The sequence below is a fragment of the Peromyscus californicus genome, unplaced genomic scaffold (assembly GCF_007827085.1).
Source record: "Peromyscus californicus insignis strain IS unplaced genomic scaffold, ASM782708v3 Scaffold_20__1_contigs__length_68692818, whole genome shotgun sequence".
Lineage (NCBI taxonomy): Eukaryota > Metazoa > Chordata > Mammalia > Rodentia > Cricetidae > Peromyscus > Peromyscus californicus.
Genome location: NW_026294503.1, coordinates 43875223 through 43898908, shown reverse-complemented (window position 1 = coordinate 43898908; position 23686 = coordinate 43875223). Strand labels below are relative to the sequence as shown.

Below are 23686 nucleotides of genomic sequence, written 5' to 3'. Positions count from 1 at the left end.
GCCGGCCTGCAGCTGGTTCTCCAGTCTTCCAATGCCTTACAGCTTGTCACAGGAGCTCGAAGACCATCAGTATGTGCCCACGCTGGGACATGTGTACCCTAAGGGGCTGCTGTGTGTACTGGGCACCTCCTAGGACCCCTTCTGAAGGGCAGAGTAGCTGCAAGGCAAGGGAACCAAACCTGGATCAGGCGCCAGGCCCCCTGAGACCCATACTGGTTGACAGCATGGAGTGATACCATGGCCAAGTGGCCCAGGAGGTCAGTGCAGCTGCCACAGGGACTGCCTCCCGGAAAACAATGCCAGCAGCATGCCCGGGCACTGCAGGAGGGGGCTCTCGTGCTATGCCACTGGCTGGCAGATCACACTTCCCACAGCCTCACTTAGATGTGCGTGGACCTGGGCCTAGTGTTCTGGCCCTGGCTGGCTATGCCACACACATCACCCAGTGGCTGCTCTCGGCCCCCAGGCGTGACCTGTCAGCCTGCACAGAACACACACACCAAGCTTCTGGCCCAGCGCTGCACGTTGAATCAACACTCATCAGGAATACCTGGTGGTCTGTAGGCATTCCTGCCCTCGACGTAAGCACAACCGCCTCCTGCCAGGCTGCAACCCTTCCAGCACTACCGGGTTGCAACTGAGGACTCCCAGAACCCCAACTTTAAGAATCTGCAAGGTTAGGTTGGAGCTCTCTCTCTGACCGTCCTGGTGCCCGACAGGTGAGCTGGAGGAGGGATGAGGCCTTGTTTCCTGTTTCTAGTGAAAAAGCAAGCGCCTTTGGTCCTTAGTTCTACTTCAAGCAAATTAAGGAGCTTCCCAAGGCCACCACACTGAGTCTGCAGCGGCTCTCAGAAGCCTGGGAGGCTGGGCCTGAGAGCGGAGACCTCCCCTATCCTCCCACAGTGCCAGATCAGCCATGTGGGAAGGGAGGCTGACACCTACGATAATGGAGTAGGTGGTGTTTGTGAGTGGGGAAGACAAAGGACAAGGCCTTGGCGGCAGCAAACCACCCCTTCTGGCCTTGCCGGAGGGCTGCCCAACAGCCTGGTCCAAGGCCCCCAGCTCAAGGAGGCGGGGCAGGCAGCGGCGGGAGCCCGAGTTCGCTGCGCCCTCTGGCGGCTGACCACCAGACTACATAGGCTTTGGACCCAGAGTCAGAGAGGTGTGGCTCGCGGTGGAACAGCAGCTCTGTAAAATGGGGGAACCTGGGACATGCACAGGGGCCTAAGGCCATGGAATTAGGGATGAAGAGCTCTAGAAAACAAAGGTAGATGTCCTTCAGTGGCGACCCGCTTTCTTCTCTTTGGGGCCTGAATCCTCTGCCCTCTCCCAAACACAGGTCCAGGAAACCCTCTCAACTGGCAGCTGTGTTTTGTCCTTCAGATGGGCACAGGAGACAAGCCACCACAGTTAGACTGAGGAAAGGGTCCACAGGGCCGGTTCTCAGCTGCCCTCCACAGCAGCACAGACCCCGGCTGTACCAAATGATAACTCCCAGACACAGGATTTCAAAACTCAATTTGGGGGAAGGAGTCACCTCATGCCGGGGACTGACCTCAGGGACCCAGTCCCTACCTGATTATCAGTTAGCTACAGGACTGGGCCTACTCAGAAAGAATAAAGCAGACCAAAGTGTCATAAGCCAATTTTCACACTGTTGTTTCTCCGACCACAAGTACAGGCCCATTTTCAGTCAGGTTCTACAAGTCTGGGTTGGGTCAGGGCCTCTAGTCTGGACTGACCAGAGGACCCCTTTGTCATTACGGCAGTAGAGGGACACTGGCTCTGCTGGTCCCTACCCAGAGCTTAGGGCAGAGCTCCATGCAGCCGCCCCACCTCCACGAAGGCCTCCACACAGCGGTCAATGTCCTCCTCACTGTGTACGGCTGAGATCTGGACCCGGATCCGAGCCTTGCCCTTTGGGACCACAGGGTAGCTGAATCCGATGACAAAGATGCCTGAGAAGATAGGGAAGGCACACAGAGGCAGACAGGCTTTGGGACCGTGACCTATAAGGGCCTGCTGTTCCAAAGTCCACCACAGTGAGCAAGGGAGCTGCCGAGCTCCCAGACACGGGGCTGCCTCGTAGTCTAGAGTTTAAGTCTGGACAGATGGTTGACCTAAGAGGTGGTGTGGGCAGGAGGAGCAGGACATGGGTCTAGGGAGACTCTGCAGTCTACAGGTGTTCTTTTCTCCGAGGACACTCTGCCCCCAGCCCTCTTACCTTTCTTTAACATGTCATCTGCCATTTGAGAAGACAACCGGGCATCACCCAACATCACGGGGCAGATGGGGTGGTCGGCTCCTGAGACAGTGAAGCCAGCAGCTGCCATCTTACTGCGGAACCTGGGGACACAGCTGAGTGTCACGGGTAGCAGAAGGTCGTGGAGCCAGGAGAAGAGGCCCAGGATCTATGCCACCTAAGAGAGGAAGTAATGAGGACAGACGTACAGACCCCAGAAGCAGGTGAGGCACAGGCAGGGGCAGATGGAGGCAGGACGGATGGACGGATGGAGGGAGGTGGGAGAGCAGGAGTGACAAGGGCATGGGAGATGGAAGGAGGTGACAGATGCTGTGACAGAGGGGGATGGGGAGGAACAGAGGAAGGCAGGCGAGAGGAGGCAGAAAGATGCAGGACTACCATCTCCCTCCCATTCTGCTCCGGCCCTGTGGGCACCATACCTCTGGGTCTTGGCAGCCATAGACTGAACGATGGTGTTACTCCCCATGAGCAGGTCCAGGGCCTTAGATGCACAGCCAACGACGGCGGGGGGCAAGCTGTTGGAGAAGAGGTAGGGCCGAGACCGCTGCCGTAGCAGGGATACCAGAGGCTCAGGCCCTGTGGTATAGCCCCCTAAAGACAGAAAATAATGCAAGAGGAGCCAGTCAGGGGCCAGGAACTGCCCCAGACCCCTCCTGTCATCTATACTGCCGCTCCCTCCATTTGCCCTCCCTGCCTTCTCTACCCCATACAAGGCAGGCCCTGCATGTAGGGAAGGAGACCCCACAGAGAGGATTCCATAGGCACCTGATGCTCCGCCAAGTGCCTTCCCCAGAGTAGAGTTGATGATGGTGACTTGGTCCATCACACCTAGCAGCTCATCTGTGCCTCTGCAAAGGAAGCAACCGCTCTTGCCCCTGGCCTCCCAACTTCCCATCCACCTTCAGAAGCCCCCACCCAGGCCGCAAATGTTCCCACCGTCCAGTGGGCCCAAGAAAGCCAGTGGCGTGGCATTCATCCACAAAGACCAGGGCCCCATATCGAGCAGCGAGGCGGCAGATCTCCTGCAGAGGAGCAATGTCGCCATCCATGGAGAAGGCTCCATCTGTGGCCACCAGGCGCAGTCGGTGCTTCTGTGGGACAGACAAGAGCATGTGATAAGTAGCGGGACCAACCCACCTGCTCTTTAACTGTAGCCTGAGCCTTGTCCAACTCTTCCGAGCTCAGCTGCCTTAGTCCTGGCACTGGGAAAGGGCTTAGACCTCCCCATCCTGACTCAGACCTCAAGAGGGCATGCGGGAGTAGGGACAGGTCCTAGTCACACATCATCCACCCACCTGCTGCTCAAAGGTGCTTGCTGACCTCAGGCCATGTGGAACTATAGAATACAGTCTTGGACACAAGGGATGAGGAAGTTGAAATGGCTCCCTCGGCCCTTCAGGCTATTTGTGAAGGGGGAGCACCGCCCCCCCCCCCAAGCCTATTTCCTTGAGTAGGGGAAGACAGGCCTTTCTCTGGAGCCCCAGGGCCTCACCTCACCTGAGCCTCTTGTAGCTTAGCTTCTAGGTCAGCCATGTCCAGGTGGCGGTAACGGTACTTATGGGCCTTGCACAGCCGGATGCCGTCGATGATGGAGGCGTGGTTCAGCTCATCCGACAGGACCGCGTCCTCGGGGGTCAGCAGAGCCTATGGGGAAGCGTTTGTACACAGCCACCCAGGAGTTCCCTTTCCCTCTTAACTTCCCCCAAGGCAAAACTCTACCTCTATCCTGGGTGCCTAGGGCCCGGTGAAATCTGCAGGTCGGTACCAGGCCCCCTCACCCCTGCCTTCTGACGAACACAAGTTGCTCTGTGGCACTGACACTCTGCCAGGCTCTCCCAGCTGTCCACCTCAAAGTCATCCACAGCCTCTACACACCTCAAATAGGCCGGCGTTGGCATCAAAACAGCTGGGGTAAAGGATGGCATCCTCACGCTGGTGGAAATGGGCTATCTTGGCTTCTAGATTCTTATGGATGCTCTAAAGGATACAGGCAGGTGATGGTTAGTGTCTGCGGGCTTGGTGGGACAAGTCCTGGAGGAGAGGCTTAGATAATCACCAACAGACCCAGTGCAGAAGGCCTTGGAGCCTCAGCCACACCCTTCCTTTGGCACCACATAGGGGACTCCTAGTCTGGGACTGGGGCAGCTGCTCCCACCGTGGAGGATGAGGCCCGGCAGATCTCGATTCCTGAGTGGACCTTTGTTTGCAGTGGGGGAACTGTCTGGTGTTTGGATTCTGAGTGACGCTGGGGACAGAAGTTTGTCTTTACATCAGACTGTCTCCACAGCAAAGAAGAGGGTCACATTAAGTAAGCCTATGCTTATTAGGGGCTCTACTTCTTAGCTGTTTGGTCTGACTCAAGAGTTTTATTAGAAAATAAATGCAGGGGGCTGGAGAGATGGCTCAGTGGTTAAGAGCACTGGCTGCTCTTCCAGAGGATACAGGTTCAATCCCAGCACCCACATGGCAGCTCACTACTGTCTGTAACTCAATTTCCAGGGGATCTAGCATCCTCACACAGACAGACATGTAGGCAGAACACCAATGTACATAAAATAAAAATAAATAAGTTGTTTTTTAAAAAAAGAAAATAAATGCATGAAAACTGAGTGCGAGCCAGGTAGTGGTGGTACATGCCTTTGATCCCAGCACTCAGGAGGCAGAGACAGGCGGATCTCTATGAGTTCCAGGCCAGCCTGGTCTACAGAGCCAGGACAGCCGAGGTTACACAAAGAAACCCTGTGTCAAAAAAAGAAAAAAGAAAAAAAGAAAAAGAAAAAGAAAAGAAAACTGAGTGTGTTGTGATCCCAGTACTCGGGAGGCAGAGGCAGGCATATCTCTGAGTTCAAGGCCAGCCTGGTATAGAGACTGAGTTTCAGGACAGCCAGAGCTACACAGAGAAATCTGTCTCAAAACAAACCAAAAAAACAAAAATGAGGGGTGGGGGGTTCTTGCCTGTGTTCACTTCACACTCGCTTTCACCAAGGACAGTTATAAAATTGACTCTTTTTTCAAACGTTCACTGAGACAAGACTTAGAGAGATCTGCCTGCCTCTGCCTTCAGCATGTGCCACCATGCTTGGCCTAGGAGAATGGATGGACCCTTACCTCATGTACCTGGGTTCAAGTCCCACCATGAGAAGCTTTGTGCTTTTGGGTAAGTAATTAGTCTCTTTGGGCTTTCGTGGCCGAGTGTCAATATCATGGGTAAGAACAGCACTGATTGCTTGGGAATCAGTTAAGGGAATTAATGAATTAGTAGCTGTGGTCTTACCTGTGTGACACCTGGAACACAGCAGGCACTATGTAAGTTTTGTTTTTGAAGCAAACTTGTTTATTAAGAAAACAAAAAAGGTTACTATTTTTAAAACGAACGCTTTGCTCTTCGTTTGTTTTTGCTTTTTGAGACAGGGTTTCTCATAGCCCTGGCCATCCTGGACCTCACTCTGTAGACCTGACTGGCCTCCAAACTCCGAAATTGGCCTGCCTCTGCATTCTGAGGGCTGGGATTAATGATACCTCTGCTCAGCTAGCTTTTTACTCTCTTTTTTTTTTTTTTTTTGGTTTTTCGAGACAGGGTTTCTCTGTAGTTTTGCGCCTTTCCTGGAACTCACTTGGTAGCCCAGGCTGGCCTCGAACTCACAGAGATCCACCTGCCTCTGCCTCCCGAGTGCTGGGATTAAAGGCGTGCGCCACCACCGCCCGGCCGCTTTTTACCCTCTTAAAGAAAATTACGTGTCTGTGTGTGCACGTGTGTGGAGATCACGGGGCAGCTTCCGGGTGTCAGTTCTCTCTTCTACTGTGGCTTCTGGGGATGGAACTCAGGTTGGCAGGCTCACACAGCTGGTGCCTTTACCTGCAGTCATCTTGCTGGCACAAGGATGGGTTTGATGTTGGTTTAGGAGTGGGCATTAGGGAAGAAGGGCACTCTGGAGAATGGCAGTACATACCCAGTGATGGGCACGGACTTCATGAGATGGTCATCAGCCTCATGTTTACATGAACTTATTTTATACCTTTAACAAATCAGTTACTATTTATATGTGGGCCAGAGGCTGTTCTAATATTGTGTCTAATATTATTATAAATATTAATGTGGACCACAGACCATTCTAAAGCAGTTTTACATGTATTAACTGCCACCTGTAGCAAGCCTATCAAGTATTTCGATCCTCATTGTATCAATGAAGAGACGGCGAGGAAGGTCAGGCTTGGTGGTGCATGCTTTTAATCTAAAAGCAATGGCGGGGCAGAGGCAGGTGGATCCCTGTGATTTTGAGGCCAGCCTGGTCTACATAGGAAGTTCCAGGCCAGCTAGAGCTATATATTGAGACCCTATCTTAGCCGGGCGGTGGTGGCGCACACCTTTAATCCCAGCACTCGGGAGGCAGAGCCAGGCGGATCTCTGTGAGTTCGAGGCCAGCCTGGACTACCAAGTGAGTTCCAGGAAAGGCGCAAAGCTACACAGAGAAACCCTGTCTCGAAAAAAAAAAACAAAAAAAAACAAAGGAGACCCTATCTTAAAACAAAACAAACAGTAAAATGGGGAGGTTAAGATACCATCTTCAGCGGCACAGCCTGTGTAGGGAGACCGTGCCGAGACAGACACCTCTAAAGCCTCCATATCTGCAGCTCTGCCCTTTGCCCCTTGCCTGCAGCATGGCAGGTGTTCTGTCCCACAGGTGAGAAGTGGAAGCCAGGGTGTCAAGTTTCTGTCCCAGGCTTCTCAGAAGAGGCCTGCCCAGCCTTGCAGCACCACAGTTCTGAGGCTGACGGGGTGGGGGGTGGGGGCTGCATCCTGGGATTAGCTGAGCTGGCTGAACCAGCCCTGTTGACTGGAAGCAGACAGCTGGGGCCAGTGCCCCCCAACACCTGCTGCATACCTGGGTCCCACAGATGAACCGCGTTGAACTGAGGCCAGCTCCAAACTCTTCCAGAGCCTGCACACCTGCCTGGATCACCTCAGGGTGGCTGCTCAGGCCCAGGTAGTTATTGGCACAGAAGTTGAGGATTTCTGAGGTGGAGAACACCAACAACACGGTTCAGAAGAGCAAGGAAGGGCCTGCAAGGACCATGGTGTCGGGCCCTGCGACGGGGACCGGAGGAAGTCAACTTGGATTTGCCCTTGAGAGGCAAACAGCTGCACAGATGATCCAGTCTGGGGAGAGGCCAGAGGCTTCGAATCCACTGCCACAGTGCAGGAGGGTTAGGAGAGGTTTGTCCCTCTCTGCCTTGAAGGGTGAGAAGTTTAAACCTGGCTATGAATAACATCCCATCTGAGAGGATCCCAGACCTTCCTCACGGGTTCTGAGGCCCAAACCATCGCCATCTTGGTTTGACTTTTCTTGACTGTGAAGGGGCCTAGCTCCTCCAGCTCCAGAGCTCACTCATCTGCTGCCACAGAGTTGTATCTCCAGAGGGGTGTCTCAGAGACCTCAGTTACCAATCTCAAAAAGTTACTATAGTTGGCCCAAGGAAACTGAGGCCTGAGGAAGGGATGGCTCATGACCTGGGACCAACACAAAGAGTCTAAGAGCTTGGTTCTCTAAATATCCCATCGTGTGTGTGTGTGTGTGTGTGTGTGTGTTGGGAATTGAACCCACAGCCTTAGGTGTGCTGGGCAAGCACTCTGCCCTGAACCTGATGATTAGATCTCTCTGAAATCACTTGGAAAGAGCAGTTTGGTCTGGCTGCAGGTTTTGTTAGGAGATGGAAGTTGGTTCTACAGTCTTCTTTAGAGGACGTGCAGGGACACAGGTGCTTCTGCAGACCCAATCCCCTTCCTTGTTTGTTTAAACTTTAGCCTCTCTGGTGGAAGCTGGTCTTCTACCTCACACCCTGTGACACTGGAGCTGGCCAGTGGGGGGTCTGGGGACATCTAGTTCCATTTCAGCTTCTTCCGGCCCTTTTTTTTTTTTGGTTTTCTGAGACAGGGTTTCTCTGTGTAGCCCCTGGATGTCCTGGAACCCTAGCTCTGTAGACCAGGCTGGCCTTGAACTCACAGAGATCCACATGCCTCTGCCTCCTGAGTGCTGGGATTAAAGGCGTGCTTCCTTTCAATGAGAGTTGGTCTCTTGAGCCTGGAGGTGGTGGTGCATGCCTTCAATCCCAGCACTTGGGAGACAGAGGCAGACAGATCTCTGTGAGTTCCAGGCCAGCCTGGTCTACAGAATGAATTCCAGGACAGCCAGGGCTACACAAGTGAAACCCTGTCTCGGGTAGTGGGGGGATGGGGAGTGGGGGGGTGGGAACTTGGTGGCATATGCCTTTAATCCCAGTACTGGGGAGGGAAAGGCCAGCCTTGTCTACAGAGCGGATCCCAGGGCAGCCAAGGCTCTACAGAGAAACCCTGTTCAAAAATTCAAGAAAGAAAGGAAGAAAAAAAAGAATTGGTCTCTCTTGCAGATGTCATAAGGAATAAAGGTATAGCAACTGGTAACTTTTACAGACTGGGCTCAATGAATGAATGAGGGTTTTCGTGCACTGTTTCTGGAAGCAGAGCGTAGGAGGCCAGTGCAGCTGGATATCGCTCTCTTTTTCTCACAGGGTTGGGTCTCGTTGCAGCACAACCCTGGGCGCCCAAAAAGTGCTGACGGGTAAATCACCTCCCTCCGTCGAAACAGGTTTAAACAGGTAGAGTTTACACTAGGAAGCCATAGTGTGTGCTCAAGATAGCTGCTGGAAGGAGACCAGCAGCTACCCACGAATGTACCTCCCCCACACCCACCCTAGGGCCTCCGTTCACACGCAAGCCCAGGAAGGGCTCTTGGCCACCTGGCCAGATACACCGACTCCCAGGAGGGGAAGTTACCTCCGGAGATACCGTCCACGCGGATGCACGGTCCCTGGCGGGACGTGATCACCCGCTCACTCTTCCAGGTGCCAGCCCCGCGGATCCCTTCCAGCTCGCCCTCCACGACGCCGCGCAGCTGCGCCAGCGCTGAGTGCGCGCGGCGGCCGGGTGACAGCGTCGCGCGCCACACGCTGCTGACCCACATCGCGCCCACCGGGTGAAGTGCGCCTGCCAGCCGGCTGCCTAGCGCTCCGTGTCACGTGGCGTGGGCAGGGCCCCGACCGCCAGAGCAACAGGAGCTCACTTTTAAGAGGCTGCCGAGGCGGTCCCGCCCGCAGGCGGGGCCTGACGCGGTCGGCAGGCGACAAAAGTGGATCGATCTGTAAGTCGAGACTCGGGAGGTCCGCGCGGGGGAAGCAGCTTCAGGGCCTTCCCTCCCCAGGCCCAGACCCTGCCTATATACCCACCTCTCCCGAGGACCCGCCACTGGGTCGAGCCGACCTGCATCCTGCCCTTCCAGCCTGAGGGTTCCCGGCTCTCTCCAAAGCTTCGCTTTTTTCCGGCGCTAACGTGGCCCATCCGATTGCTCCTCTCCTCCAGTTGAGGAAAAACGCAACAGATTTTTTTTTTTCCTTTTCCAGTTTTATTATTTTAAAGTTTAAAATTACAACCACAGCAAATTTTTCCCCGGCACGGATAACACTTGTTTAAAAAGGGGGAGGGGCGCGAGTGCGCGAGTTTCCTATTTTATTAAAATAAGAGAAAGACAACTGTACAGGTTTTTTCTCCCAGCTCCCGAAGTGAGACTAATACTAGTCTTAGATACGGATATATACATATACACACATGCACACAATCCTGGCTCTCTAAAGCTACCTAGCAAATTCAAATCAATTGTACTATGTCTTCCAGTCCACTCTCTCTGCCTTCCCCCCTCCTCGGCTACTTAGAAAAGATTCAGAAGGTAAAAGAGGTTGGAGGGGTTTTAAGTGGCAGCTGGTAGAACTGAAGCGGCACCAAGCAAGGCCACATCCTATACAGGAAGGAAAAGAAAGTGGGGGGGGGAGAACAAAGTCCTTCTAGGACACACTCCGTCCACCGTGTGGAAAAAACCCAAGTTTCCATAGGCACACTGAGGCACTTGGCTGACTCCACCCCTCCCCCTAAGTCCACTCCCATTTACAAGAGACTGCTGAACGGACCCCTCCTTCCCCAATGGCTAGATCCTGATCGTGAGAAGCTGGACCCCTTTCCCCTTCCAGACAATGGGGAGGCATAGGGCATAAATGAAGAGGAATCCCAGGTCCCCAACTGCCGACGGCTGGTGTCGGCAGCCCAGGGAGCTCTTCCGCCCTCCCTGGCCAGCTAGGTGGGGTGTCACCCTCTGCTCCCCACCAAAGGTTTTGAAGCTCTGATCTGACAAGGGATGGACGAGCAGCTTAAGAAAGCCTTAAAAAGACCAATTTTAGTTCCTGGGTCCCCCTCCTCTAGCCAGAACTTCGCCAGTTCCATTTGCCTTCACAGTAAACAAACCACCCAAGGAAACACCAACCCCCCCCCCCATCCCTAACCCCGTAAGAAGGTTAATAATATCAAATCAAGAAACAAGTACATCTTCATCATGACAAAGATGTGGCTGTCCTTGCACAGTGGGCTGAGGGAAAGGGAATCATTCCACAAGGTCTGTCTGAGGAATCCAAACTCTGTCCTTCTTGTAAAAAGTCAGATTAGAACGGGCAAGGGGGTTGCAGGTGAGACCAAGAGAGAAATGTATTTACAGAAGAACACACAGGAGGGAGGAAGGAGTGTCCACAAGCAGAGTCTTCGCCGTCACTTCTTCTTGCCGGCCCTCTTGGCGCTGGACTTGGCTTTGGGCTTCACAGGTTTGGCCTTCTTGGGTTTGGATGTCTTGACTGGCTTGGCTTTGACCACCTTGGGCTTTTTGGCTTTCTTGGGCGTGGCAGCCGGCTTCTTCTTGGCCTTCTTGACAGGGGTGGCTTTGGGTTTCTTGCTGGGGGCTTTGGCGGCTGCCTTCTTGGGCTTGGCTGCCTTCTTTGGAGTGGCCACTTTCTTGACTTCCTTCTTGGCCTTCTTGAAAGCCACCGACCTCTTGGGCTCATCGCCCTTGGCCAGCCTGAAGGACCCCGAGGCACCCACCCCTTTGGTTTGCTTGAGGACCCCGGTGGTCACCAGGCGCCTGATGGACAACTTGATCTGGGAGTCGGCGTTCTCACCCACCTTGTAGTGGCTCTTGATATACTTTTGGATGGACTGGCGCGAGGAGCCGGCGCGGTTCTTCTCCGCCTGGATGGCAGCCACGATCATGTCTGAATACTTGGGGTGGTCGGTGGACTTCTTGGAGGCCTTGGCCCGCTTGGGCTTCGCCGCAGGGGTGGACGTGGAGTTCTCGGTCATGGTGGCCGGCCTGCTCCGGCTGGGCACAACCGGACTCGGGATCCGCTCTCCCGCTGGAGACTGGCAGGCCGGACCGAAGTGCGGCTGCGGGGGGCGCGGGGGCCGCGGGGGGCCGCGGGGCTCCGGTCCTCCCGGGCGCGGGGCTCCGGTCCTCCCGGGCGCGGGGCTCCGGTCCTGCCGGGCGCGGGTCGCAGGCGGGCTCGCGGGCTGCCCTGCGCGGCCCAGCCCCCACGGCTCGGTCGCTGGTCCGGCGCCTGGCGCTGCCGCTGCCGCTGCCGCTGCCTCCGCCTCCTCCTCCTCCTCCTCCTCCTTCTCCTCGGCCTCCCTTTTCCCAGCTCTGCGTCTGGCGCTCGGGCGGCGCATCCGGGTATTTAGCGGCGGCGGGCGGACCGCGGTGAGGACTGGGCTGCTGGCTGCCTGCTCCCGGCCCGGAATGGCGCCGCGCCGCCGCCATCTGTGTTTCTTCCGCCGAGCAAACCCGACCTTTGCCGGCGGCCCGGGGCCTCCCGCCGCCCGCTGTCTCTCGGGGTCCCTGCCCGGCTCCCTAGGCTTCCCCGCTGGGGAATCCAGCGCCCCGGCCGCCGTCCCTCGCGCCCGCCACGAGCCCCAAACTGCGTCGAGGAGCACTGGGGCGCCGGCACATTTCCCCTTTGCGGGGGGCTGGCGCTGCGGGGCCCGGGAGCCCCGGGGCTTGAGACCCCTCGTAGGAAAGCTCCCCCCTGGGACTACCAGGGCTCCCACTCCCGGCCGGCTGCGGGGTCCCCCAACCTGGCGGAGCGGCTCAGAAGCGGCCCCAACTAACACACGCGGCCCCGAGCCGGGCGACTCCCAGCCGGGCCGAGTCGGGACAAGGGGGGAGGGGTCGTCTCCCCGGGGTCCGATCACCTCTTGGGGGTCACCCGGCCGCAGGCCCCCCAGCACCCCTAACCCCTTCCTGCCCCCGGGGCCCTCAAGGAAACTTTCCCTGGAAGAGTTGGAAGGGCACTTTCAAACTTTGTCCCTTCCCCCTCTTGAGTCGCCTCTCCCCTCGACGCTCTGCACGGAGCCCCCAGATCTCTGCATGGCGATTCCTGCCTGAGCCAGGGCCCCCCAAAATAACCTGGGGTCCCTGGGAGATGGCAACTGGTTTCCTGGGTGGCCTGCTCTCCTCAAAGACACCCCCACGTCTTCCATATATCCAAACCTAAGAGTTCATGTATATATATATATGCCTTTCTAGCTTGGGAGTTTTGGGGGTGTGCAAAGCAGGACCCCGAGGCCCACCCCGGGGGTGAAGCTCCCCTCTCCCGCTGGCCTCTTGAAAGTGGGGTGTGCCTGATGGGGGGTTCAGTACCCATCATTGGTGCTGTCCCACAGGCGCTGACCAGAGACTGTCCTGGGGACCCCTGGGATGAGCAGAGGCTCTGTGTGCTCTAGAGATTTAGAAAGATGGGGCGAGGGAGGGAGTCCTCGTTTCTCTGGTCGTGACTTAGGTTCAGGAGGTATGCAGTCGAGCAGGGAGCCGGGGTCCCGACCACAGCCAGTTTGCTGGGAAGATGCCATGCCTTTGTTATAAAATGTATCCATCTTTCCTGCCCTGCTTGGCACAAATCCACGAAGTGAGCAAGGGGCGCCACCAGTCTGTAGTGCAACCTGGAGCTGTTGGGAGTCCTAGGGTCCGAGTTAGAGGCCCCCAGAGAGCCCAGGACCTCTGTCTGCAGCCTACCTCCTATTCAAAATGCCAAGTCCGCTTGGCAGCGGCTCTACAGTAAGGGTTCTGGTGGTCTCGCCTACCTACCTGGGCTCGGCCCCTGGATCACGGTGGTTTTATTAGCCAAAAGGCATGTAGCTGTTTAATTAAATAGTAACCTGGGAGTGGGTGATGGTAGCTGATGAAGAAGATGAAGGAACCTCTGCTAAGGCCTGGGGCTGTTTGTCACGCGGGAAGGAGGCTAAGATGGTGGAGCTTTGAACTTGGGGGAAGTGTGGGGTGACCTAAGGGGAGACAAGGGCAAATGAGTGAGCCTCCCCCCACCTCAACACCATAGGTTAACCCAAATGATTGGAGGACGGGAGGGGAGGGGAGGAACCACGACCTGTGCCTTCACCGCAGGCCAGTCGTATCTAGGTGAAGGGACCGAGGCCAAAGGCCAGGTTAGATCAAAAGGTCGTCTTTAATTCTGATGGTGTCAGTGACCCTGAAGTTTCCTAATTTGAAAACATATTCTGATAGGTTTGTTTGGGTTATAATCGATCCTCTGGGTTTCCACTAAGATCTTTACCCAAATGCACTTACCTCTGAGATACTGTACCACCTCCCCCAATACAACCCAAATGTATCGGATGACCCGGTGTTGAAGTGTTTTATTCTCATAGCCTGTTACAGTTTACAAGGTGCTCCCCACCAGTTCCTTGGTCCTTCCTGGGAGGGTGACCCATACCCACATTTACCTGGAGGCCTTGGAGCTTGGAAGGAGAGGGAAGAGGCATTGTGTTGTGAGGCGCAGCTTCCTCAGACCCCAGACCTTCATTTAGTCTTACAGTTCTAACGTCTTAACCACCACTCCCATCCCAGAACATTGGGACTGGGTGGGGGCACCTCCCGCTGAGACACGAGATTAACAGCTCCACCCCGCCATGCCATCATTCTGGGGAGTTAAGGGAACAAAGAGAATTTTCTGGGAGATGCTGAGGTGGGTCACGATGAGAGAGGGGCTGCCCCCAGGCTGGCATTGCCTAGCCTCACCTCCGGGACACTGCAGGACCAGGATGCCGAGTGCCTCCCGCCTGGCTCACACTGTCTCCTCCCAGCTGGCTCTCCGGTGCGGGTTTCTGTCCGGCAGACATTCCTACCCACTTTCCCACCCCATCCCCACCCCCCTCACCCCCTACGCCTACCGGCGCTGGATTTAGCAGGAGGCCCTTTAAAAACCCCAGAGCTGCAGCGCTGTGGGCAACCTTCCTGGGAAATGTAGTCTCCGTGTGCAGTCTCCCTGCTACCCGGGCAGCTTCTCCGCGGGCCAAAAAAAGGGGCCTCTGCTGCCTCTGGGGTTAGTGTGGCAGAGAAATGAAACCCTGAGTGGGAAATCCTGTACATCGAAGTAGAGTGGGAATCATGTTTAGGGGGAGGGGGTTTAGTGAGACTGTAACGTCTACAAGTTATACGCAGGAGCCCTGAAAGGCTTGGCGGTTCTACAAGGGTGTGGACTGTCCGGCCACTGTCCTTCCCCTCCACCTTCCGGTAAGACCCCCTGGCTCATCCTGAGCTCAAGATTCCTCATGCGCTGAGCATGTGCCGGGCACTGGGAATAAAGCCATGAGCAGAAAAGACAAGCCTGCCTGTGTGGGGCTGAAATTGTAGTGGAAAACGCACAAGGAAGAAAATGAACAGTTACGATTAAATCGCTGGTGGGCATAGTGGTGCCCACCTGTAATCCCAGCACACGGGAGACTGAGGCAGGAGGACTGTGGAGAGACTGAGGTCAACCTGGGCTACATAAATCCTGCCCCCCCATCACCAAAAAAGAAAATGTTATACATGTTGGGAATTGATGATTATGGACAAGTAGAGGTTCTCAGAGCAACCTGGCTGGCGTTCGCCACCAGTGCCCAGCAAGTGTGATTTTTTTTTTTTTAACGCAGCCAACATCTAGGCAAATATTTGAAGGAGGCAAGGAAAGGAGCTGTTCCTATTACAAGAGGAGTCTTCAGAAGAAACAGCTGGCACCAAGGACGTGCGGCAGCGATGCGCAGGGTCGCTGAAACAAGGACATGGTGAGTTTAAAGGACGTGAGGAGGGGCTGAGGAAGGAGGAACACCTAGTGTAGGGTTTCGTGTGCGCAGCTAGGGACTTTGGTTTTCACTGGGTGAAGTGGGAGCTGCTGCAGAGACGTGAGAGGCAGGACAGGGCGGCAGGCATCCAGAGGGACGGAGGGAGTGGACAGCAGCAGAGTTGGGGGCTGTGAAAAGGTGGAAGCTGACACAAGATACCATCACAGAGACCCAGGAAGGGCCAAGATGAGCAGGAAGAACATGGGCGGTGGCGGGGGGGGGGGGGGGGGGGGGGGGGGGGGGGAGGGGGGAGGGGTGCGGGGGGTGGGGGTGGGGGCAATGAGAAAGGAGAGTGTCACAGAGGAAAAGAGGCCAGTCATATCAGATGCCACCAACCAGGGTAGCAAGGACATAGTCCACCCTGTTGGGTGGCTGCTGCCCTCCAGGAGATGGAAGTTGTGGCCAAGGGTCCCCAGAGTCTCGGGACCTCTGTGGGGTCAAAGTTCAGTCTCTAACATCCACCTATCTGTCCTTCCTAGATAAGAAGCAGGGCCTTGGTGGGGGTAATGTGGGGACAGGAGGGTCTGAGGAAAAGACAGCTCAGAGGAAGAAGAGACCTGGGCTTTGAGGACCAGAGTGAGGCTTACATAGAACCACGGGGGCAGCTCTACCTCGAGGGACAGCTTGGGCAGGGCCTGGTGGTGGGAAAGTGGGGGACTGTGGAAAGCAGGGGGCCTGAAAAGGCAGGAGACCCTGAGGAGATCCAGCAGAAGAGGGAACAGGATACAAGGAGAGGCGTGTGGGTGGCATGGTGGCAGTGTTTTGTAGGCATCTCTGGCGGCTGTGAGGGACAGAGCTGCCTCAATGTCCCGGCAAGCAGGGGGTGGGGGTGGGGAAGAAGAGTCATGTCAGAGGGCAAAGTGGTAAGTGTGTGAGGGGAGGGAGGGAAGCCTGGCAGGTTCCCAGGGGCTACACAGTATCAGGATGTGGACTACGGGGGGAGGGGGCATGCTGGAGAGCTCCTAAAAGAGGAATCTCGTTAGACCCCAAGGTAAGGCTCCTCAGGGAAGCCTGGAGTGGCTAAAACTGCAAAGGTCTGCAGCAAAGTAAGCCATCCCCAGAAGTGTGGACCCAGCAAGGACACCAGGGGACACAGCTCCAATCTCAGGAGAGGAAACAGCAGAGGAGTCCATCCGAGAGGACACGATTGCCCCTTGCTGCCTAGCCTGGACCCCCTCATTGGAAAAGCCCACCCTCAGCCTGGCCCATCCAGCACTTCATCTAGCCTCTCTCTGCCTTGCGGTGGGTGTCTTCACTAGTTCTCACTGGGGTTGGTTTTGCATCCCCAAGGAGTATTGGACAGTGCTTGAAACAGAGACGAAGTAATTGCCCCCAAACCACACAGCTGCACTCCCAGGCCAGGCCGGCTGGACATCCAACCGTTCATCTGTCTTGCCCCCCCCCCCAGAGGGTATTATGCTCTGGTGGGTATTGCTATTGTGGCTCTGTGACAGTGCTCAGAACGAACAGAACAGGACCGTGGGAGGGTGTGACAGATGCCAGGGAAGGCCGTGTACCTGGTTTGAGAACGTTAAAAGAGGATGTGGGTCGAAAGGTGAGCTGGCCGGGGCATATGGGGCTTTAAATCATGGTGAAGGGCTTAGAATTTGTTCACAGTGCATTGAGAACATGATCCAGGGAGAATTTAAAACAGAGTCGTTACGCTTCATAAAATAATACAATTATTTTGAGGGAAAAATGATAAAGTGTGACATACAAAATTACGACTGTCCACAGACAAAATAGATCACATTTGTACAATTCTTAAACTAACATGAAGCCAGACAGCCGTGTCCTGTCTCTGTAGTTAAAGTAAGAAACATGGCGGTGGGGGAGAGAATACACAGCAAGTCCAGGACAGCCGAGGCTACATAAAGAGACTATGTTTCAATTGCTGCCCGCTCCCCCATAAATGCCCAAAGACCTGAGTTCAAGCCCTAGAACCCACTGTGGGAGGAGAGAACCAATTCCAAAAAGTTGCCTTCTAAAAGCGGTCCTCTGACATCTGCACACACGTGCCTCAGCACGAACACCTCCCTATGGGTATATTACACACAATAATGAAAAAAGAAACATGGCAGGTCTCTCCCCACACACCCCTGCCTGTGCTCACCACCAGGGATATAAATAGCTTTTTGGTTTTTCCTTCTGGCTTAACCACATGCCACAAGCTAATCCAATGCAATAATTACTTTTTCTTCTTTACTTTGGGGCCAAGCAAAAACAATCTGGCCATGGCTTTCTTTTCTGTTTGTTTTGTTTTTTGAGACTGGGACTTGTTTTTCGAGACAGGGTTTCTCTGTGTAGTCCTGGCTGTCCTGGAACCCTCTCTGTAGACCAGGCTGGCCTCGAACTCACAGAAATCTGCCAACCTCTGCCTCCAGAGTGCTAGGATTAAAGTGTGCACAGCCACCCTGGCTTGGCCTTGAGTTTTCAATGTAGCCTAAAATGACCTTGGCCTTCTGACCTTCAAGCTTCCGAATCCTGGGATTACAGGTATGCACCATCACACCTGCTTCATGGACCTCAGGACTTCATGCACACTAGGCAAGCACAAAGCCCTCTTTTTATGGTGAATTTCTTAGTGGGGCTTCTTTTAGTCAATATTATTGTTCTTACATTAATGTTGTTTTTGTTTGTTTGTTGGTTGGTTGGTTGGTTTTTTGAGTCAGGGTTTCTCTGTGTAATAGCTTTGATTATCCTGGAACTGGCTTTGTAGACCAGGCTGCCCTTGAACTCACAGAGATCCACATGCTTCTGCCTGGGATCAAAGGTATATGCCACCAAGCCCAGCTCATTAATGTTCTCTTGTCTTTGTTGAACTGGAATTAGAGGCTGTTGTGAGCCTCCCTTGGAGGACTGGAATTAGAGGCTGTTGTGAGCCTCCTTGGGAGGACTAGAATTAGAGGCTGTTGTGAGCCACCCTGGGAGGGCGGAAACTAAATTGGGGTTCTTCTCAAGAGCAGTGAGTGAGCTCTCTCTCCAGCCTCAAATCAAGAGAGAAGAGAGTGGGGAAGAGATAAAGAAAGAGAAAACAGGGGCCTCAGGAGGTGACATCAAGCTCTTACATACAAGCATGAGGATCTGAGTTCGAATCCCCCAAACCCACGTAAAGCTACATGAAATAGTGTGTCTGTAACCCCAGCACGTCTATGATGAGATTGGAGACAGGAGAACCCTCAGATGCTCCTGGGCCGGCCAGCCGGGCATAGGAAGTGATGAGCTGATGAGCAGCCAGAGACTCTGACTCAAACAAGATAGAGGGTGAGAACCAACCGCCATAAATGTCTAACCTTACACACTCCTATACACACACACACACACACACACACACACACACACACACACACACGAACACACACGAACACACACACACAAAACAAAACAAAACAAGAGAGAGAATGGACCCGTGACGTGGCTCAGCAGGTAAAGATACTTGCCTGATGACCAGAGTTCAAGCCCTGGAGTCCACATGGATGATGATGATGATGATGACGACGACAATGACTACCACAAGCTTTCCTCAGACTGTCACATCAGACTATGGAACATGTGCTCCCCGCTACACACACAATAAATAAATAAATGAAAATTTTTGTTTTGTTGTTTGAAACAGGGTTTCTCTGTATAACTGTCCTAGCTCTCCTGGAACTCAATTTGTAGACCAGGCTGGCCTTGAACTCACAGAAATTCACCGGCTTTGCCTCCCAAGTGCTGTGCCACCCCCCCAACAACAAATAAAATTTTTAAAAAGAAAGAAGCTGAAACATATAATAAGCACCACAAAATATAGACTAGTCACGCTCTCATTCATTAACTGCCATGCCAGGGTCCTTTGGACCTTGCAAGGGAGGGCTCCCGAGGCTTCAGTCTGGACAATCCCCAGTGGATCAGATCCAGAATGTGCTGTGCTCTACTCCAAGAAGAGCCCTGCATTTATGTTCCTGCTGCTGACGGTGGAATGGACCCCACACATGTCCGTAACTGTCTTTTTCTTTGGGGGAGGCAAAGTTAAAGACGGAAGCAAGTCCCTTAACACTGTTACCAGGTATTTTCTGTGTCCTCCCAAGGATCCTCAAACAGGAGAGCAGAGAGGTTTATCTCAAGAGAGACCTTCCACCTGAGTGGGAATAGGAGGCAGGCAGCTGGGGGAGCTGGGCAAGGTGACACAAACAGAGAGCCTTCTCCGCTGGAGCCTCTAGAAGGGACAGGTCCCAGCCGGCCCGGTAATCTTAGACCATTTCAGATTCTGACATCCAGACAGATCGAGCGATACGTTTGTGTATGTGTATGTGAGATTAAGACAGGGTCCTATGAGAAGGAAAGAGAAAAACAAAAAAAGCTGGGTGTGGTGGCGCAGGCCTTTGATCCCAGCACGCCAGAGGCAGCGGGTGGGTCTCATCAAACAATCAAAACAACAACAACGAAGAACACAGGGTCGTGTGCACTCCGAGCCGGCCTCAAAACTGCTGTGTAGCCACAGATGGCCTTGCATGTCTGCAGCGTTCCAGAGTGAGGCAGCTTCGAGGCTTATTTGGGGGGACAAATCCACAATCAGGCTGGCCGGGGGCGGAGAGGGAGGAATGGGGAGGACTCCCTGCTTTCAGGAGCAGGAGATGGGATGACTAGCCAGGGAGTCTGACTCCAGACCCTTCCTTTGGCAAGCTTTCCCTTTCGGAACCCACTGCGGTGGTAGAATTCCTGGACCCTTCTCAGCTTTCAGTCTCACTCTGGGGAAGCTTTCAGCCTCACCCACTTCTCCTCGGTTAGGACATCAGTTGTCATCCCATGTGGATTAAGAGTCAACGGACAGGAAGACAGACACACACTCTCAAGTCATGACAGTGCAGGTGACAGTTCCATGACTCAATTTGAACTGATCTAATTGGACCAGGCCAGAACTCATTTCCTTGGTTCACCTTGGAAAGCATCCCCAAGGCAAAGGCTGAGGTCCTGACCCTTCAGGGTCATCCTTCCATCTTGCACACCTTCCTTTTGAGGATCCAGGCTCTGCCTAGGAAGGAATGGAGATGAGAGCAGCCTCGGGCGGGCGCAGGCGGAGACACCTCATTTTATACAGTAGTGATAGTTCACGGCAGCAGGTACCAAGTCCCAGCACTCCCAGCACCTCGACATTATTCTACAGCCAGACGGGACTGAGGTAAGCAGACCCATGCTGACACCAGCTCTCAGAACTGACCCAGTGACTGGGAAGGAGGGGGACACATTTGCAGATGACTAGGGAGCCCCACTCGGAAAGAGCTCCAGGCCCCTTGTCCTGTGTAAGGGTCAATGGGATTAGCTGTCCTCTGGTTCATCAGGATAGTCCTGTCCCAGGTCAGCTGGCAGAGAGGACACCCAGACTTCAAAGGAGATGCCTCACTCTGTGGGCAAGGTGTGGACCGGTGACCTATATACCGAAAGCCTGAGGCCAGGCCCTGGGGCGTGATGCAGATGATGCATGTGTTTTGGGCTAGGAGCCACACTGGACCCACAAACCGCATTCATCCCATTCCAGGAGCCCAGGCTGAGCTCAGGTAGGAAGTGGGAAGGTTATGAGCCTGGGGCCTACAAGAGGCCTCTGGTCCTTGTGAAGTAGCCCTGCCTGCTTTGGACCTGGCAGGATTCCCAGACTATTCTGTAAGAGGCCTCAAGAGGGAGATGCTGGGCTTTTAACTAATTAATGCAGGAGAACCCAGGAGAGATGGGGAGGCCTGGAGCAGGAGTATCATGAGTTCCAGGCCAGCCTGAGAAGTATGAGACCCCCCTCTCCCATCTCAAACAAACAAACAAACACTCAACCAGCCTCAATGCTGTGGCCACATTTCACGATGCTTTGGAACCATAAGGGTGTAGACACTCTGTGATATTAGTGATATATCTTGAGAAATGGGATTGGTTCTTAAGTGGCTTTTATTTTTCACTTTATACACGCCTATATTGTAATTATCTATAAAGAGCCAGCATGCCGGGTGTGGTGGCCCACACTTTTATTTTTTTTATTTATTTATTTATTTTTTTTTTTTTTGGTTTTTCGAGACAGGGTTTCTCTGTGTAGCTTTGCGCCTTTCCTGGAACTCACTTGGTAGTCCAGGCTGGCCTCGAACTCACAGAGATCCACCTGCTTCTGCCTCCCGCGTGCTGGGATTAAAGGTGTGCGCCACCACCGCCCGGCTTGGCCCACACTTTTAATCCCAGCACTCGGGAGGCAGAGGCAGGCAGATCTCTGTGAGTTCGAGGCCAGCCTGGTCTACAAAGTGAGTTCCAGAACAGCCAGGGCTATTACACAGAGAAACCCTGCCTCAGGAAAAAAAAAAGCCAGGATGTATTACTTTTTCCCCTTTATTGTATATTTTAATTTATTATTTGGCAATTCCATACGTGTATCTGTCTCCTGTGTGTGATCCATTGAACTGAATCGGGGTGATTGACATGCACTTGAGTCGGGTTATTTTGAAGCATAGGGCAACTCATCAGTGACTACACCATTGAAGAAAAATGACGGACATCCCCTTCCCAGTGGCTATTAATTATCAAGAGCTCCTCAGCAAAGGGCAGGCTCTCTTGAACCCTCCCACCCCATCATAACGGAAGGTGATAGCCTCCATCTGTGCAGGTCTTGTTACCGTACCCACAGCTGCTGTGAGGTCATGAGTGCCAGGGCCGAGCAACATCCAGAGGACGATGCCTCATAGCACTTCCTCTCCTGGGCTACTGTTGAAAGAAAGAGAGAAAAGAATAAAGGTTGGTGAGGTGAATCAGTGGACGAGTATTTGCCTAGCATAGGCAAGTTTCTGGGTTCCATCCTAAGCCATTGCTGCCACACAACACACACACACACACACACACACACACACACACACACACACACACACACACACACCAAAAAGAAAAACCTTAACATGAATGTGATAGAAAAGCCAAATATAATTAGAAAAAACAATAGCCCTGGAATAAGTACAGCTGTCTTTAACATGTCAAAGGCTGAAACAGATCCCTAAACGAAAAATATTAGTGGCTGGAGATGGTTCTGCGGCAGGGGCTTGTTCCACTACCATGAAGATTGGGGTTTAGATCCATGTAACAAGCCGAGGATCACCACAAACACTTGTAATCTCAGCCCTGACAGAGGTGGAGACAGGACGATGGCCGGGGCTCGCTGACTTCCAACCAGGCAGAGAAAATGCAAGCTCCATGGTTCAGGGAGAGACCTTGCCTCAAAGGAACAGGTGGAGACAGAGAGAGGAGCATGCCGGAGGGCCTCTTCTGGTCTCTGTGCTCATGAACAAGTGTGCACCCCTGAAAACACGTATCAATTTAAAAAAAGAAAAATGTTATTGCCTCAGTATAGATTGTTTCTCTGTTGCTGTGATAAACACCATGACCAAAAACTGACTTGGGGAGGAAAGGGCTTATTTCCTTACAGTCTACTACTGTGGGAACTAAGGTAGGAATAGGAACTCAAGGCAGAAGCAGAGGCCATTAAGGAATGCTGCTTGCTGGCCTGCTTCCCCTGGCCTGCTCAGCCAGTTTTCTTATATAACCCAGGACCACCTGCCCAGGGGTGGCACTGCCCCCCCACCCCACGTCAATCATTAATCAAAGAAATGCCCCCACAGACATGCCCTACAAGCCCACAGGCCAAGCAGATGGAAGCATTTTTCTCAGTGGAGGTTCTCTGGAGGTGACTGGTTTGTGTGAAGCTGACAGGAACCCACCAACGAGGTAGGAAAACACACATCAGCAGCTCTGTCATAGCCTGGTCGGCGGCGCCGGTGGCTTGTTTAATCTCAGAAAGCAGAGAAACTGCTTCCAAGAGCAGCTATGCTTTCTCCCCATCGGAACCAGCTCATCTCTCTCTCCTTCCCTCCTGTCCACTTTCTGCTAACCTATGCAGATGTTGTCTGCTGGACCCGGGATCTGAGGACCTGAAAGAAGGGGGCAGATGACAGTGTAATGCCGTAGACAACCTACTTAAGTATCAGGGTACTTTTATCCGTGAATGTAACAAAGAAACAGTGATCCAAGGAAGGTTGTTTGAGTTCAGAAAAACATAATCAGAAAAACACATAAGTAAACACCAGGGAGCACATACTGAATAGTAACAGAACAACCCATTCCCAGAACTTTCTCAGGACAGACCAGTTTAAACATGGTGCCTGGCATGTACTATAGATTATATTTGGGAAAGCATGGACACAAGGCAGAGGCCGTATCCAGGTTCAGGGTGCACTGACCAGTTTGGGTTCTAGAGCTATGTTCTGACATCCAACAAGGATTAACATGTCTTTTTGTTTGTTTGTTTGTTTCAAGACAGAGTTTCTCTGTGTAGTTTTGGTGCCTGTCCTGGATCTCCCTCTGTAGCCCAGGCTGGCCTGAAACTCACAGAGATCCGCCTGGCTCTG

General features: G+C 53.6%; 2 protein-coding genes and 1 long non-coding RNA gene across 6 annotated transcripts in view; 1 reads left to right on the top strand and 2 right to left on the bottom strand.

Annotated features, from left to right (window-relative positions):
- Positions 1-1633: 1633 nt before the first annotated feature.
- Positions 1634-9312, bottom strand: Gcat (glycine C-acetyltransferase). Of its 3 annotated transcripts, XM_052748313.1 has the most exons (9): positions 9075-9308; positions 7147-7277; positions 4139-4240; positions 3761-3907; positions 3200-3354; positions 3029-3111; positions 2683-2854; positions 2225-2346; positions 1634-1958 (listed from the first exon to the last, which is right to left on the bottom strand). In XM_052748313.1, the coding sequence occupies exons 1-9, from the start codon at positions 9259-9261 to the stop codon at positions 1807-1809; spliced, it is 1251 nt and encodes a 416-aa protein (XP_052604273.1). In that variant the 5' UTR covers positions 9262-9308; the 3' UTR covers positions 1634-1806. The 3 variants fall into 3 exon arrangements, with proteins under 3 accessions (XP_052604273.1, XP_052604274.1, XP_052604275.1); XM_052748314.1 differs by lacking the exon at positions 4139-4240 and having other exon boundaries at positions 9075-9309; XM_052748315.1 differs by lacking the exon at positions 1634-1958 and having other exon boundaries at positions 2231-2420; positions 9075-9312.
- A 366-nt stretch (positions 9313-9678) lies between these two features.
- Positions 9679-11639, bottom strand: LOC128116747 (histone H1.0). The gene has a single exon (XM_052748318.1). It carries the CDS (start codon positions 11469-11471, stop codon positions 10887-10889), a length of 585 nt encoding a protein of 194 aa, XP_052604278.1. The 5' UTR covers positions 11472-11639; the 3' UTR covers positions 9679-10886.
- A 2705-nt stretch (positions 11640-14344) lies between these two features.
- LOC128116748 (uncharacterized) overlaps positions 14345-23686 on the top strand; it is a 34088-nt gene continuing 24746 nt past the window's right edge. Inside the window, exons 1-3 of one of the 2 annotated variants that reach the window (XR_008220584.1) lie at positions 14378-14691; positions 15093-15224; positions 16265-18877. This is a non-coding gene — a long non-coding RNA (uncharacterized LOC128116748). Of the gene's footprint in view, positions 14692-15092; positions 15225-16264; positions 18878-23686 lie in introns of those variants that run through there. The other variant, XR_008220585.1, reaches the window with a different exon arrangement.

Excerpts from the sequence above, each read along its gene's own strand:
- Gcat (XM_052748313.1), bottom strand. The coding sequence starts at position 9,261 with ATGTGGGTCAGCAGCGTGTGGCGCGCGACGCTGTCACCCGGCCGCCGC. Across the intron at positions 3,908-4,138 it reads CCAACGCCGGCCTATTTGAG|GCTCTGCTGACCCCCGAGGA; the intron begins GTGTGTAGAGGC and ends GCTTCCCCATAG. Across the intron at positions 2,347-2,682 it reads ATGGCTGCCAAGACCCAGAG|GTTCCGCAGTAAGATGGCAG; the intron begins GTATGGTGCCCA and ends CTGTGTCCCCAG.
- LOC128116747 (XM_052748318.1), bottom strand. The coding sequence starts at position 11,471 with ATGACCGAGAACTCCACGTCCACCCCTGCGGCGAAGCCCAAGCGGGCC.